This window comes from Oncorhynchus nerka, linkage group LG12 (genome assembly GCF_034236695.1).
Source record: "Oncorhynchus nerka isolate Pitt River linkage group LG12, Oner_Uvic_2.0, whole genome shotgun sequence".
Lineage (NCBI taxonomy): Eukaryota > Metazoa > Chordata > Actinopteri > Salmoniformes > Salmonidae > Oncorhynchus > Oncorhynchus nerka.
Window position 1 is genome coordinate 17,709,302 of NC_088407.1, and position 17,193 is coordinate 17,726,494.

General features: G+C 41.7%; 1 protein-coding gene across 1 annotated transcript in view; it reads left to right on the forward strand.

Annotated features, from left to right (window-relative positions):
- LOC115139040 (IgGFc-binding protein-like) overlaps positions 1–17,193 on the forward strand; it is a 116,834-nt gene that overhangs the window by 39,965 nt on the left and 59,676 nt on the right. The window contains 34 exon segments of the mRNA XM_065025316.1: positions 3–193; positions 578–596; positions 599–706; positions 2,464–2,708; positions 3,047–3,195; positions 3,464–3,592; positions 3,708–3,846; positions 4,141–4,282; positions 4,710–4,751; positions 4,754–4,908; positions 5,034–5,172; positions 5,371–5,454; positions 5,646–5,817; positions 5,820–5,835; positions 6,220–6,349; positions 8,016–8,260; positions 8,597–8,745; positions 9,013–9,141; positions 9,245–9,383; positions 9,678–9,819; positions 10,248–10,447; positions 10,573–10,711; positions 10,910–10,993; positions 11,185–11,375; positions 11,760–11,889; positions 13,699–13,943; positions 14,282–14,430; positions 14,700–14,828; positions 14,952–15,090; positions 15,385–15,526; positions 15,955–16,154; positions 16,280–16,418; positions 16,617–16,700; positions 16,892–17,082. Coding sequence (XP_064881388.1) covers positions 3–193; positions 578–596; positions 599–706; positions 2,464–2,708; positions 3,047–3,195; positions 3,464–3,592; positions 3,708–3,846; positions 4,141–4,282; positions 4,710–4,751; positions 4,754–4,908; positions 5,034–5,172; positions 5,371–5,454; positions 5,646–5,817; positions 5,820–5,835; positions 6,220–6,349; positions 8,016–8,260; positions 8,597–8,745; positions 9,013–9,141; positions 9,245–9,383; positions 9,678–9,819; positions 10,248–10,447; positions 10,573–10,711; positions 10,910–10,993; positions 11,185–11,375; positions 11,760–11,889; positions 13,699–13,943; positions 14,282–14,430; positions 14,700–14,828; positions 14,952–15,090; positions 15,385–15,526; positions 15,955–16,154; positions 16,280–16,418; positions 16,617–16,700; positions 16,892–17,082 — 4,826 coding nt within the window.

Here is a 17,193-nt window from a genome sequence, read left to right on the forward strand (position 1 = left end):
AGTGACGTGCCCTCCCAATGCTGAGTATATAGAGTGTGGCCCTGCCTGCATCCCCAGCTGTAAGGAACCCTCCACCAACTGCACTGGCTCCTGTATCAGCGCGTGTTTCTGTAAGCCAGGCTTTGTGTTCAAAGGCAGACGCTGTGTCCCCATAGAAACATGTGGCTGTCTGGAGGGAGGTGACTACTATGAGGTACGAGACCATCTGGGATTGGTAGTCTGTGGTTAAGAATGTACTGTGTGATTGAATATCACACAATATAATGTGATATACAATTTTGTGAATGATTTACAATACGGCATACCAATCGATATATGATACACAATATATACGATGTGATACACAATATGATACAATATTATACGATACAGTACTTTTACTGTCCAGAATGTCCACTCACATGGATATTGATAGTGCTCCTCTCAGCACATCACAAATATACTTAGAAAATTACCAGCAACACAAGGAACACACGCAAATGTTCACAGAATGCACAAATAAATGACCAAATATATATATATATATTGTCAAAACAACATGTTAACAATTCCTCTCTACCTGTCTCTGTCCTTTTAGCCAGGAGAGATCATCTTTGGGACGGCTGCTCCAAGCTGTGTCGTTGTGCTGGAAACTACATCTTGGACTGTGTGGACAACTCCTGCTCTCCCACGGAGGAGTGTCGCAACGGAGCCTGCTATCCTAAAGGTACTGTTAGCTGAGTTATAATACATTGTTAGGCAAAGTTATCATAACTTGTATTAGCTCAGTTGTCACAACTTGAATTAGCTGAGTTTTTATTTGACCTTTATTTAACTTGGCAAGTCAGTTAAAACTTCTTCAGGATTGGTGGGTTGAGCTAACGTAGGCTAATGCGATTAGCATGAGGTTGTAAGTAACAAGAACATTTCCCAGGACATAGACATATCTGACATTGGCAGAAAGCTTAAATTCTTGTTAATCTAACTGCACTGTCCAATTGACAGAAGCTATTACAGTGAAAGAATACCATGCTATTGTTTGAGTAGAGTGCACAGTTTTGAACATGAAAAGTTTTTCATCAACAAATTAGGCACATTTGGGCAGTCTTGATACAACATTTTGAACAGAAATGCAATGATTCATTGGATCAGTCTGTAACTTTGCACATACACTGCTGCCACCTAGTGGCCAAAATCTAAAATGAAGCTGGGCTGGAATAATACATTATGGCCTTTCTCTTGCATTTCAAACACGATGGTACAAAAAAATACAAAAACGGTGGGTTTTTCTTTGTATTATATTTTACCTGATCTAATGTGTTATATCCTTCTACATTCCTTTCACATTTCCACAAACTTCAAAGTGTTTCCTTTCAAATGGTACCAAGAATATGCATATCCTTGTATCAGGTCCTGAGCTACAGGCAGTTAGATGTGGGTATGTCATTTTAGGCGAAAATTGAAAAAAGGGGTCCAACACTTAAGAGGTTTTTAAGAACAATTTCTTATTGGCAGTGATGGCGGGTTAACTGCCTTGTTCACGGACAGAACGACAGACTTTTACCTTGTCAGCTCGGGGATTCAATTGAGCAACCTTTCAGTTATTGGCCCAAAGATCTAACCACTAGGCTACCTGCCGCCCAAGTTATCATAACTTGTATTAGCTCAGTTATCATAGCTGGTATTAGCTAAGTTATGAGATCTTGTATTAGCTCAGTTATCATAACTTGTATTAGCTCAGTTATCATAACTTGTATTAGCTAAGTTATGAGATCTTGTATTAGCTCAGTTGTCATAACTTGTATTAGCTCAGTTATCATAACTTGTATTAGCTCAGTTATCATAACTTGTATTAGCTCAGTTATCATAACTTGTATTAGCTAAGTTATCATAACTTGTATTAGCTCAGTTATCATAACTTGTATTAGCTAAGTTATGAGATCTTGTATTAGCTCAGTTGTCATAACTTGTATTAGCTCAGTTATCATAACTTGTATTAGCTCAGTTATGAGATCTTGTATTAGCTCAGTTGTCATAACTTGTATTAGCTCAGTTATCATAACTTGTGTTAGCTCAGTTATCATCACTTTTTTAGCTAAGTTATGAGATCTTGTATTAGCTCAGTTGTCATAACTTGTATTAGCTCAGTTGTCATAACTTGTATTAGCTCAGTTATCATAACTTGTATAAAGATGAAAGTCTTATCAAATCTATTATATTGGTAAGGAGTTCCATCGTGAAACCCAGGGGAACATCCAACCTACAGTAAAGTGGATCGTTCCTAGAGTTTGATTCTAGCTATGCAAACAGACAGCCTTATATACAGTATACATGTATTATGTTCAGCTTGGAAAACACTATTTACATTTTGTCAGGCATCATTTGGTGAAAATAATAACCCAACTATGTGAACACTGAGTCAGTATTATTTCCACCAGCCAATTACTAATCTCACTCCCAACTTTATAATCACTATTCCCCCAGACACCTCTACCTGTATCGCGTCTGGTGACCCTCACTACACCACCTTCGACAAGAAGAAGTACAACTTCATGGGGAACTGCAGCTACTTGATGTCAGAGCCCTGTAACCACACGTCAGTGCCTCACTACGAGGTGCATGCTGACAACGAGAACCGCTTCAACAAACCAACCATCTCCTACCTGAAGGCTGTGCATGTGTACGTGCGTGGGGTGAAGATCTCCGTCTTGAAGGGAGGCACCGTGCAGGTGAGAGAGAGAGGGATTGATGGAGGGATAGGGTTGGGGTAGAGAGAAAAAGAGATGAGGAAGACGTTTGAAAATGTTTAAATACGTAACAATAGAATGAAATAGTGATAAAATGCAGAGCCCTGCATGTACACATTCAATATGAAGTAACATACACTGTCAAGAACAGTTTGTCATTGTATTCAATAAATATTTCTTGCCACCGAAGGGAAATTCCTGAGCAGCATTAAATGCATCAAATTCATACAAAACACAGAACAGCTTATAAAGAGGAAGCTAAAAAACATAAGAAATGAAGTGCCCCTCACTAACACGTCTGTGTCCTCTTCTCCTCCTAGTTGGATGGTATCAATGTGAACATCCCACTGACCCCAGCTACAGGCGTGTCTGTTTTGAAGTCTGGTAAACACTACACTGTAGCCATGGACTTTGGTGTGACCGTACGATATGACGGAAACCACTATATGGACATCAAGGTCATCAAGGAGTGAGTCAAAACTGCTTCATACACACACTGAAGAGAACACACACACACACACATACAGAGAGAGAGAGACCATAAATGGGGTCTATGCAGCTTGGTTTCTTTCTACGGTTTTGGTGACCCCGACATGATATACCATTAAAATAAGCACAACGTCAAATAAAAACCAAGTAGAAAGTTCTCACATTGTAATATTTTTATTTTATAATTTTGTCATTAATATTCTAGAAAAATGCTTGACTCATCGGACTATTTGCTCCTCTGTATTTAGCTATAAGGACAAGCTGTGTGGACTGTGTGGAGACTACAACGGAAACTCCAACGATGACTTCAGGAAACCCGACGGTTCTCTGACCACCAACCCCAATGACTTTGGACACAGCTGGGTCACAGATCCCAAGTGAGTCATACCACCAGTTACACACACACACACACACACACACACACACACACACACACACACACACACACACACACACACACACATGACTGATTCACCCTGTCTCTGACTCCAGTTGTAACAAGAAGCCCAACACCACCATCCCAGGCTGTACTGATGATGAACTGGACAGGTATGAGAGCTCTGGCTACTGCGGCATGCTACTGGACAAGAACGGACCGTTCGCTGTCTGTCACCCTAAGGTCAACCCCAATGTGAGTAACTACCGTAATGTGTGGTATATAGTGTCTTACCTAATGTGAGATGTTACTGTAATGTACGGTATATAGGGTCATATCATATTTTGTCTTCAAGATTCAACAAACGTTTGTTTAACGTGTGAAATCTCACAACCAAGAAAAACATTTTTAAATATATAGACATTTTTAGTGCAGAGATTTTTAAATACGCTTAATTCAATTCAAACAACTTTGTCACTTAAGTAACCAAACCTCCAAGCTTTGTGTGCAAGTCGAAGACACGCATATGTTTATGTGTGTCTATTTCAGAGTTTCTTCAAGGACTGTCTGTTTGACCTGTGCGAGCTGGATGGTGCTCAACCCATCCTGTGTGAGTCCATCGAGTCGTACGTCAACGACTGTCAGGACCGAGGAGTCACCATCGGAACCTGGAGGAACAGCACCTTCTGCCGTGAGTACAGATCAGTGTTGGGGTCAATTCCATTTCATTCCAGTCATTTCAGAAAGTAAACCAAATTCTCATTCCAAGTGTCCTCACTGAAAAGCATTAAAGAGAATTGGAATTGGTATTTTAAAGTACTTCCTGAATTGACTGGAATTGAAATGAAATGGACCCCAACCCTGCTACAGATACATGTTATACATAATAATAACAAGGAAGAGACGGATATTGATGATGAAGATGGAAATTGCAGTGATTAATATAATAATAATTATTCATTCACTCACCAAAGACCCTGCTGTTATTAGCACATCAAAGACCAAACAATACACTCTAACAGTACTGTTCCGTATAATCAACAACGTCATTATTAAGAGACAGTCATGTTTTAAATAGACCTATCTCCTAATGTCTCCTCTTCCCTCCTTCTCTCCAGCTCTGACATGCCCCCCCAACAGTCAGTACGTGCCCTGTGCCGCCCTTGCCAGCCCAGCTGTGCCTCCAGACCCTCCACAGGGTGTGATGCTCCCTGTTCAGAGGGCTGTGTGTGTGACCCTGGTTACGTCCTCAGCGCCGGGAAGTGTGTCAAAGAGAACTCCTGTGGCTGCAAAGGCACCAACGGACAGTACTACGAGGTGAGTGTGTTGTGTGTCGGCTGATGGACTTTGTGTGTGTGACGTGTATGTAACCAACCTGCAACCAACCAATGATGAACTATTGTCTCTCCCTCCATCTCTCCTCCTTCCCTCCCTCCCTCCAGCCTGGTGAGGAGTGGTACCTGGAGGACTGTAAGCTGAAATGTTATTGTAACGCTCCCTTCGTCACCTGCAATCCCTCTGATTGCCCTCCAATGCACGAGTGTAAGGTCCAGGGAGGAGAGCTGGACTGCTACCCTACAAGTAAGTTCCCTGAAATAAACAGTCCGTACAAACACCCACACACACTCAGAATGGTGTTTTGACATCTGACCTCTTGGATGGTAGGGGAGGTGACCAGGCTGTGACCATATGAGTTGACCAGACAGCACAAACAGATCTGAGACTTGGCTATAATGTCTTTCTCTCTTATGTCTCATGCTGTCTCCCTCTGTCCCTCAGCCCCAACTACAGTCAAACCAACTACTCCCATACCAACTACACCTAAACCAACTACTCCCAAACCTACTACCACAAAACCACCAGGTGAAATTAACAGACAATCATCTGTTCTCATTCTTACGATCAGAATCAGAAACCGCTTTCTGTATTTGCACAAATCAATTAATTGGTAACCCAATAATTCCTGATATTAACCCCTTGTCTCCCTTCCGCCCCACCCTCTTACCCTCTCTTCTTTGCCTCCCCCATCCTCCTCTCCCTCTCTCCCCCAATAGTGACGTGCCCTCCCAATGCTGAGTATATAGAGTGTGGCCCTGCCTGCATCCCCAGCTGTAAGGAACCCTCCACCAACTGCACTGGCTCCTGTATCAGCGCGTGTTTCTGTAAGCCAGGCTTTGTGTTCAAAGGCAGACGCTGTGTCCCCATAGAAACATGTGGCTGTCTGGAGGAGGTGACTACTATGAGGTACGAGACCATCTGGGATTGGTAGTCTGTGGTTAAGAATGTACTGTGTGATTGAATATCACACAATATAATGTGATATACAATTTTGTGAATGATTTACAATACGGCATACCAATCGATATATGATACACAATATATACGATGTGATACACAATATGATACAATATTATACGATACAGTACTTTTACTGTCCAGAATGTCCACTCACATGGATATTGATAGTGCTCCTCTCAGCACATCACAAATATACTTAGAAAATTACCAGCAACACAAGGAACACACGCAAATGTTCACAGAATGCACAAATAAATGACCAAATATATATATATATATTGTCAAAACAACATGTTAACAATTCCTCTCTACCTGTCTCTGTCCTTTTAGCCAGGAGAGATCATCTTTGGGGACGGCTGCTCCAAGCTGTGTCGTTGTGCTGGAAACTACATCTTGGACTGTGTGGACAACTCCTGCTCTCCCACGGAGGAGTGTCGCAACGGAGCCTGCTATCCTAAAGGTACTGTTAGCTGAGTTATAATACATTGTTAGGCAAAGTTATCATAACTTGTATTAGCTCAGTTGTCACAACTTGAATTAGCTGAGTTTTTATTTGACCTTTATTTAACTTGGCAAGTCAGTTAAAACTTCTTCAGGATTGGTGGGTTGAGCTAACGTAGGCTAATGCGATTAGCATGAGGTTGTAAGTAACAAGAACATTTCCCAGGACATAGACATATCTGACATTGGCAGAAAGCTTAAATTCTTGTTAATCTAACTGCACTGTCCAATTGACAGAAGCTATTACAGTGAAAGAATACCATGCTATTGTTTGAGTAGAGTGCACAGTTTTGAACATGAAAAGTTTTTCATCAACAAATTAGGCACATTTGGGCAGTCTTGATACAACATTTTGAACAGAAATGCAATGATTCATTGGATCAGTCTGTAACTTTGCACATACACTGCTGCCACCTAGTGGCCAAAATCTAAAATGAAGCTGGGCTGGAATAATACATTATGGCCTTTCTCTTGCATTTCAAACACGATGGTACAAAAAAATACAAAAAAACGGTGGGTTTTTCTTTGTATTATATTTTACCTGATCTAATGTGTTATATCCTTCTACATTCCTTTCACATTTCCACAAACTTCAAAGTGTTTCCTTTCAAATGGTACCAAGAATATGCATATCCTTGTATCAGGTCCTGAGCTACAGGCAGTTAGATGTGGGTATGTCATTTTAGGCGAAAATTGAAAAAAGGGGTCCAACACTTAAGAGGTTTTTAAGAACAATTTCTTATTGGCAGTGATGGCGGGTTAACTGCCTTGTTCACGGACAGAACGACAGACTTTTACCTTGTCAGCTCGGGGATTCAATTGAGCAACCTTTCAGTTATTGGCCCAAAGATCTAACCACTAGGCTACCTGCCGCCCAAGTTATCATAACTTGTATTAGCTCAGTTATCATAGCTGGTATTAGCTAAGTTATGAGATCTTGTATTAGCTCAGTTATCATAACTTGTATTAGCTCAGTTATCATAACTTGTATTAGCTAAGTTATGAGATCTTGTATTAGCTCAGTTGTCATAACTTGTATTAGCTCAGTTATCATAACTTGTATTAGCTCAGTTATCATAACTTGTATTAGCTCAGTTATCATAACTTGTATTAGCTCAGTTATCATAACTTGTATTAGCTCAGTTATCATAACTTGTATTAGCTAAGTTATGAGATCTTGTATTAGCTCAGTTGTCATAACTTGTATTAGCTCAGTTATCATAACTTGTGTTAGCTCAGTTATCATCACTTGTTTTAGCTAAGTTATGAGATCTTGTATTAGCTCAGTTGTCATAACTTGTATTAGCTCAGTTATCATAACTTGTATAAAGATGAAAGTCTTATCAAATCTATTATATTGGTAAGGAGATCCATCGTGAAACCCACGGGAACATCCAACCTACAGTAAAGTGGATCGTTCCTAGAGTTTGATTCCTAGCTATGCAAACAGACAGCCTTATATACAGTATACATGTATTATGTTCAGCTTGGAAAACACTATTTACATTTTGTCAGGCATCATTTGGTGAAAATAATAACCCAACTATGTGAACACTGAGTCAGTATTATTTCCACCAGCCAATTACTAATCTCACTCCCAACTTTATAATCACTATTCCCCCCAGACACCTCTACCTGTATCGCGTCTGGTGACCCTCACTACACCACCTTCGACAAGAAGAAGTACAACTTCATGGGGAACTGCAGCTACTTGATGTCAGAGCCCTGTAACCACACGTCAGTGCCTCACTACGAGGTGCATGCTGACAACGAGAACCGCTTCAACAAACCAACCATCTCCTACCTGAAGGCTGTGCATGTGTACGTGCGTGGGGTGAAGATCTCCGTCTTGAAGGGAGGCACCGTGCAGGTGAGAGAGAGAGGGATTGATGGAGGGATAGGGTTGGGGTAGAGAGAAAAAGAGATGAGGAAGACGTTTGAAAATGTTTAAATACGTAACAATAGAATGAAATAGTGATAAAATGCAGAGCCCTGCATGTACACATTCAATATGAAGTAACATACACTGTCAAGAACAGTTTGTCATTGTATTCAATAAATATTTCTTGCCACCGAAGGAAATTCCTGAGCAGCATTAAATGCATCAAATTCATAAAAAACACAGAACAGCTTATAAAGAGGAAGCTAAAAAACATAAGAAATGAAGTGCCCTCACTAACACGTCTGTGTCCTCTTCTCCTCCTAGTTGGATGGTATCAATGTGAACATCCCACTGACCCCAGCTACAGGCGTGTCTGTTTTGAAGTCTGGTAAACACTACACTGTAGCCATGGACTTTGGTGTGACCGTACGATATGACGGAAACCACTATATGGACATCAAGGTCATCAAGGAGTGAGTCAAAACTGCTTCATACACACACTGAAGAGAGCACACACACACACACATACAGAGAGAGAGACCATAAATGGGGTCTATGCAGCTTGGTTTCTTTCTACGGTTTTGGTGACCCCGACATGATATACCATTAAAATAAGCACAACGTAAAATAAAAACCAAGTAGAAAGTTCTCACATTGTAATATTTTTATTTTATAATTTTGTCATTAATATTCTAGAAAAAATGCTTGACTCATCGGACTATTTGCTCCTCTGTATTTAGCTATAAGGACAAGCTGTGTGGACTGTGTGGAGACTACAACGGAAACTCCAACGATGACTTCAGGAAACCCGACGGTTCTCTGACCACCAACCCCAATGACTTTGGACACAGCTGGGTCACAGATCCCAAGTGAGTCATACCACCAGTTACACACACACACACACACACACACACACACACACACACACACACACACACACACATGACTGATTCACCCTGTCTCTGACTCCAGTTGTAACAAGAAGCCCAACACCACCATCCCAGGCTGTACTGATGATGAACTGGACAGGTATGAGAGCTCTGGCTACTGCGGCATGCTACTGGACAAGAACGGACCGTTCGCTGTCTGTCACCCTAAGGTCAACCCCAATGTGAGTAACTACCGTAATGTGTGGTATATAGTGTCTTACCTAATGTGAGATGTTACTGTAATGTACGGTATATAGGGTCATATCATATTTTGTCTTCAAGATTCAACAAACGTTTGTTTAACGTGTGAAATCTCACAACCAAGAAAAACATTTTTAAATATATAGACATTTTTAGTGCAGAGATTTTTAAATACGCTTAATTCAATTCAAACAACTTTGTCACTTAAGTAACCAAACCTCCAAGCTTTGTGTGCAAGTCGAAGACACGCATATGTTTATGTGTGTCTATTTCAGAGTTTCTTCAAGGACTGTCTGTTTGACCTGTGCGAGCTGGATGGTGCTCAACCCATCCTGTGTGAGTCCATCGAGTCGTACGTCAACGACTGTCAGGACCGAGGAGTCACCATCGGAACCTGGAGGAACAGCACCTTCTGCCGTGAGTACAGATCAGTGTTGGGGTCAATTCCATTTCATTCCAGTCATTTCAGAAAGTAAACCAAATTCTCATTCCAAGTGTCCCTCACTGAAAAGCATTAAAGAGAATTGGAATTGGTATTTTAAAGTACTTCCTGAATTGACTGGAATTGAAATGAAATGGACCCCAACCCTGCTACAGATACATGTTATACATAATAATAACAAGGAAGAGACGGATATTGATGATGAAGATGGAAATTGCAGTGATTAATATAATAATAATTATTCATTCACTCACCAAAGACCCTGCTGTTATTAGCACATCAAAGACCAAACAATACACTCTAACAGTACTGTTCCGTATAATCAACAACGTCATTATTAAGAGACAGTCATGTTTTAAATAGACCTATCTCCTAATGTCTCCTCTTCCCTCCTTCTCTCCAGCTCTGACATGCCCCCCCAACAGTCAGTACGTGCCCTGTGCCGCCCCTTGCCAGCCCAGCTGTGCCTCCAGACCCTCCACAGGGTGTGATGCTCCCTGTTCAGAGGGCTGTGTGTGTGACCCTGGTTACGTCCTCAGCGCCGGGAAGTGTGTCAAAGAGAACTCCTGTGGCTGCAAAGGCACCAACGGACAGTACTACGAGGTGAGTGTGTTGTGTGTCGGCTGATGGACTTTGTGTGTGTGACGTGTATGTAACCAACCTGCAACCAACCAATGATGAACTATTGTCTCTCCCTCCATCTCTCCTCCTTCCCTCCCTCCCTCCAGCCTGGTGAGGAGTGGTACCTGGAGGACTGTAAGCTGAAATGTTATTGTAACGCTCCCTTCGTCACCTGCAATCCCTCTGATTGCCCTCCAATGCACGAGTGTAAGGTCCAGGGAGGAGAGCTGGACTGCTACCCTACAAGTAAGTTCCCTGAAATAAACAGTCCGTACAAACACCCACACACACTCAGAATGGTGTTTTGACATCTGACCTCTTGGATGGTAGGGGAGGTGACCAGGCTGTGACCATATGAGTTGACCAGACAGCACAAACAGATCTGAGACTTGGCTATAATGTCTTTCTCTCTTATGTCTCATGCTGTCTCCCTCTGTCCCTCAGCCCCAACTACAGTCAAACCAACTACTCCCATACCAACTACACCTAAACCAACTACTCCCAAACCTACTACCACAAAACCACCAGGTGAAATTAACAGACAATCATCTGTTCTCATTCTTACGATCAGAATCAGAAACCGCTTTCTGTATTTGCACAAATCAATTAATTGGTAACCCAATAATTCCTGATATTAACCCCTTGTCTCCCTTCCGCCCCACCCTCTTACCCTCTCTTCTTTGCCTCCCCCATCCTCCTCTCCCTCTCTCCCCCAATAGTGACGTGCCCTCCCAATGCTGAGTATATAGAGTGTGGCCCTGCCTGCATCCCCAGCTGTAAGGAACCCTCCACCAACTGCACTGGCTCCTGTATCAGCGCGTGTTTCTGTAAGCCAGGCTTTGTGTTCAAAGGCAGACGCTGTGTCCCCATAGAAACATGTGGCTGTCTGGAGGGAGGTGACTACTATGAGGTACGAGACCATCTGGGATTGGTAGTCTGTGGTTAAGAATGTACTGTGTGATTGAATATCACACAATATAATGTGATATACAATTTTGTGAATGATTTACAATACGGCATACCAATCGATATATGATACACAATATATACGATGTGATACACAATATGATACAATATTATACGATACAGTACTTTTACTGTCCAGAATGTCCACTCACATGGATATTGATAGTGCTCCTCTCAGCACATCACAAATATACTTAGAAAATTACCAGCAACACAAGGAACACACGCAAATGTTCACAGAATGCACAAATAAATGACCAAATATATATATATATATTGTCAAAACAACATGTTAACAATTCCTCTCTACCTGTCTCTGTCCTTTTAGCCAGGAGAGATCATCTTTGGGGACGGCTGCTCCAAGCTGTGTCGTTGTGCTGGAAACTACATCTTGGACTGTGTGGACAACTCCTGCTCTCCCACGGAGGAGTGTCGCAACGGAGCCTGCTATCCTAAAGGTACTGTTAGCTGAGTTATAATACATTGTTAGGCAAAGTTATCATAACTTGTATTAGCTCAGTTGTCACAACTTGAATTAGCTGAGTTTTTATTTGACCTTTATTTAACTTGGCAAGTCAGTTAAAACTTCTTCAGGATTGGTGGGTTGAGCTAACGTAGGCTAATGCGATTAGCATGAGGTTGTAAGTAACAAGAACATTTCCCAGGACATAGACATATCTGACATTGGCAGAAAGCTTAAATTCTTGTTAATCTAACTGCACTGTCCAATTGACAGAAGCTATTACAGTGAAAGAATACCATGCTATTGTTTGAGTAGAGTGCACAGTTTTGAACATGAAAAGTTTTTCATCAACAAATTAGGCACATTTGGGCAGTCTTGATACAACATTTTGAACAGAAATGCAATGATTCATTGGATCAGTCTGTAACTTTGCACATACACTGCTGCCACCTAGTGGCCAAAATCTAAAATGAAGCTGGGCTGGAATAATACATTATGGCCTTTCTCTTGCATTTCAAACACGATGGTACAAAAAAATACAAAAAAAGGGTGGGTTTTTCTTTGTATTATATTTTACCTGATCTAATGTGTTATATCCTTCTACATTCCTTTCACATTTCCACAAACTTCAAAGTGTTTCCTTTCAAATGGTACCAAGAATATGCATATCCTTGTATCAGGTCCTGAGCTACAGGCAGTTAGATGTGGGTATGTCATTTTAGGCGAAAATTGAAAAAAGGGGTCCAACACTTAAGAGGTTTTTAAGAACAATTTCTTATTGGCAGTGATGGCGGGTTAACTGCCTTGTTCACGGACAGAACGACAGACTTTTACCTTGTCAGCTCGGGGATTCAATTGAGCAACCTTTCAGTTATTGGCCCAAAGATCTAACCACTAGGCTACCTGCCGCCCAAGTTATCATAACTTGTATTAGCTCAGTTATCATAGCTGGTATTAGCTAAGTTATGAGATCTTGTATTAGCTCAGTTATCATAACTTGTATTAGCTCAGTTATCATAACTTGTATTAGCTAAGTTATGAGATCTTGTATTAGCTCAGTTGTCATAACTTGTATTAGCTCAGTTATCATAACTTGTATTAGCTCAGTTATCATAACTTGTATTAGCTCAGTTATCATAACTTGTATTAGCTAAGTTATCATAACTTGTATTAGCTCAGTTATCATAACTTGTATTAGCTAAGTTATGAGATCTTGTATTAGCTCAGTTGTCATAACTTGTATTAGCTCAGTTATCATAACTTGTATTAGCTCAGTTATCATAACTTGTATTAGCTCAGTTATGAGATCTTGTATTAGCTCAGTTGTCATAACTTGTATTAGCTCAGTTGTCATAACTTGTATTAGCTCAGTTATCATAACTTGTGTTAGCTCAGTTATCATCACTTGTTTTAGCTAAGTTATGAGATCTTGTATTAGCTCAGTTGTCATAACTTGTATTAGCTCAGTTGTCATAACTTGTATTAGCTCAGTTATCATAACTTGTATAAAGATGAAAGTCTTATCAAATCTATTATATTGGTAAGGAGTTCCATCGTGAAACCCAGGGGAACATCCAACCTACAGTAAAGTGGATCGTTCCTAGAGTTTGATTCCTAGCTATGCAAACAGACAGCCTTATATACAGTATACATGTATTATGTTCAGCTTGGAAAACACTATTTACATTTTGTCAGGCATCATTTGGTGAAAATAATAACCCAACTATGTGAACACTGAGTCAGTATTATTTCCACCAGCCAATTACTAATCTCACTCCCAACTTTATAATCACTATTCCCCCAGACACCTCTACCTGTATCGCGTCTGGTGACCCTCACTACACCACCTTCGACAAGAAGAAGTACAACTTCATGGGGAACTGCAGCTACTTGATGTCAGAGCCCTGTAACCACACGTCAGTGCCTCACTACGAGGTGCATGCTGACAACGAGAACCGCTTCAACAAACCAACCATCTCCTACCTGAAGGCTGTGCATGTGTACGTGCGTGGGGTGAAGATCTCCGTCTTGAAGGGAGGCACCGTGCAGGTGAGAGAGAGAGGGATTGATGGAGGGATAGGGTTGGGGTAGAGAGAAAAAGAGATGAGGAAGACGTTTGAAAATGTTTAAATACGTAACAATAGAATGAAATAGTGATAAAATGCAGAGCCCTGCATGTACACATTCAATATGAAGTAACATACACTGTCAAGAACAGTTTGTCATTGTATTCAATAAATATTTCTTGCCACCGAAGGGAAATTCCTGAGCAGCATTAAATGCATCAAATTCATACAAAACACAGAACAGCTTATAAAGAGGAAGCTAAAAAACATAAGAAATGAAGTGCCCCTCACTAACACGTCTGTGTCCTCTTCTCCTCCTAGTTGGATGGTATCAATGTGAACATCCCACTGACCCCAGCTACAGGCGTGTCTGTTTTGAAGTCTGGTAAACACTACACTGTAGCCATGGACTTTGGTGTGACCGTACGATATGACGGAAACCACTATATGGACATCAAGGTCATCAAGGAGTGAGTCAAAACTGCTTCATACACACACTGAAGAGAACACACACACACACACATACAGAGAGAGAGAGACCATAAATGGGGTCTATGCAGCTTGGTTTCTTTCTACGGTTTTGGTGACCCCGACATGATATACCATTAAAATAAGCACAACGTCAAATAAAAACCAAGTAGAAAGTTCTCACATTGTAATATTTTTATTTTATAATTTTGTCATTAATATTCTAGAAAAAATGCTTGACTCATCGGACTATTTGCTCCTCTGTATTTAGCTATAAGGACAAGCTGTGTGGACTGTGTGGAGACTACAACGGAAACTCCAACGATGACTTCAGGAAACCCGACGGTTCTCTGACCACCAACCCCAATGACTTTGGACACAGCTGGGTCACAGATCCCAAGTGAGTCATACCACCAGTTACACACACACACACACACACACACACACACACACACACACACACACACACACACACACACACACACACACACACATGACTGATTCACCCTGTCTCTGACTCCAGTTGTAACAAGAAGCCCAACACCACCATCCCAGGCTGTACTGATGATGAACTGGACAGGTATGAGAGCTCTGGCTACTGCGGCATGCTACTGGACAAGAACGGACCGTTCGCTGTCTGTCACCCTAAGGTCAACCCCAATGTGAGTAACTACCGTAATGTGTGGTATATAGTGTCTTACCTAATGTGAGATGTTACTGTAATGTACGGTATATAGGGTCATATCATATTTTGTCTTCAAGATTCAACAAACGTTTGTTTAACGTGTGAAATCTCACAACCAAGAAAAACATTTTTAAATATATAGACATTTTTAGTGCAGAGATTTTTAAATACGCTTAATTCAATTCAAACAACTTTGTCACTTAAGTAACCAAACCTCCAAGCTTTGTGTGCAAGTCGAAGACACGCATATGTTTATGTGTGTCTATTTCAGAGTTTCTTCAAGGACTGTCTGTTTGACCTGTGCGAGCTGGATGGTGCTCAACCCATCCTGTGTGAGTCCATCGAGTCGTACGTCAACGACTGTCAGGACCGAGGAGTCACCATCGGAACCTGGAGGAACAGCACCTTCTGCCGTGAGTACAGATCAGTGTTGGGGTCAATTCCATTTCATTCCAGTCATTTCAGAAAGTAAACCAAATTCTCATTCCAAGTGTCCCTCACTGAAAAGCATTAAAGAGAATTGGAATTGGTATTTTAAAGTACTTCCTGAATTGACTGGAATTGAAATGGAATGGACCCCAACCCTGCTACAGATACATGTTATACATAATAATAACAAGGAAGAGACGGATATTGATGATGAAGATGGAAATTGCAGTGATTAATATAATAATAATTATTCATTCACTCACCAAAGACCCTGCTGTTATTAGCACATCAAAGACCAAACAATACACTCTAACAGTACTGTTCCGTATAATCAACAACGTCATTATTAAGAGACAGTCATGTTTTAAATAGACCTATCTCCTAATGTCTCCTCTTCCCTCCTTCTCTCCAGCTCTGACATGCCCCCCCAACAGTCAGTACGTGCCCTGTGCCGCCCCTTGCCAGCCCAGCTGTGCCTCCAGACCCTCCACAGGGTGTGATGCTCCCTGTTCAGAGGGCTGTGTGTGTGACCCTGGTTACGTCCTCAGCGCCGGGAAGTGTGTCAAAGAGAACTCCTGTGGCTGCAAAGGCACCAACGGACAGTACTACGAGGTGAGTGTGTTGTGTGTCGGCTGATGGACTTTGTGTGTGTGACGTGTATGTAACCAACCTGCAACCAACCAATGATGAACTATTGTCTCTCCCTCCATCTCTCCTCCTTCCCTCCCTCCCTCCAGCCTGGTGAGGAGTGGTACCTGGAGGACTGTAAGCTGAAATGTTATTGTAACGCTCCCTTCGTCACCTGCAATCCCTCTGATTGCCCTCCAATGCACGAGTGTAAGGTCCAGGGAGGAGAGCTGGACTGCTACCCTACAAGTAAGTTCCCTGAAATAAACAGTCCGTACAAACACCCACACACACTCAGAATGGTGTTTTGACATCTGACCTCTTGGATGGTAGGGGAGGTGACCAGGCTGTGACCATATGAGTTGACCAGACAGCACAAACAGATCTGAGACTTGGCTATAATGTCTTTCTCTCTTATGTCTCATGCTGTCTCCCTCTGTCCCTCAGCCCCAACTACAGTCAAACCAACTACTCCCATACCAACTACACCTAAACCAACTACTCCCAAACCTACTACCACAAAACCACCAGGTGAAATTAACAGACAATCATCTGTTCTCATTCTTACGATCAGAATCAGAAACCGCTTTCTGTATTTGCACAAATCAATTAATTGGTAACCCAATAATTCCTGATATTAACCCCTTGTCTCCCTTCCGCCCCACCCTCTTACCCTCTCTTCTTTGCCTCCCCCATCCTCCTCTCCCTCTCTCCCCCAATAGTGACGTGCCCTCCCAATGCTGAGTATATAGAGTGTGGCCCTGCCTGCATCCCCAGCTGTAAGGAACCCTCCACCAACTGCACTGGCTCCTGTATCAGCGCGTGTTTCTGTAAGCCAGGCTTTGTGTTCAAAGGCAGACGCTGTGTCCCCATAGAAACATGTGGCTGTCTGGAGGGAGGTGACTACTATGAGGTACGAGACCATCTGGGATTGGTAGTCTGTGGTTAAGAATGTACTGTGTGATTGAATATCACACAATATAATGTGATATACAATTTTGTGAATGATTTACAATACGGCATA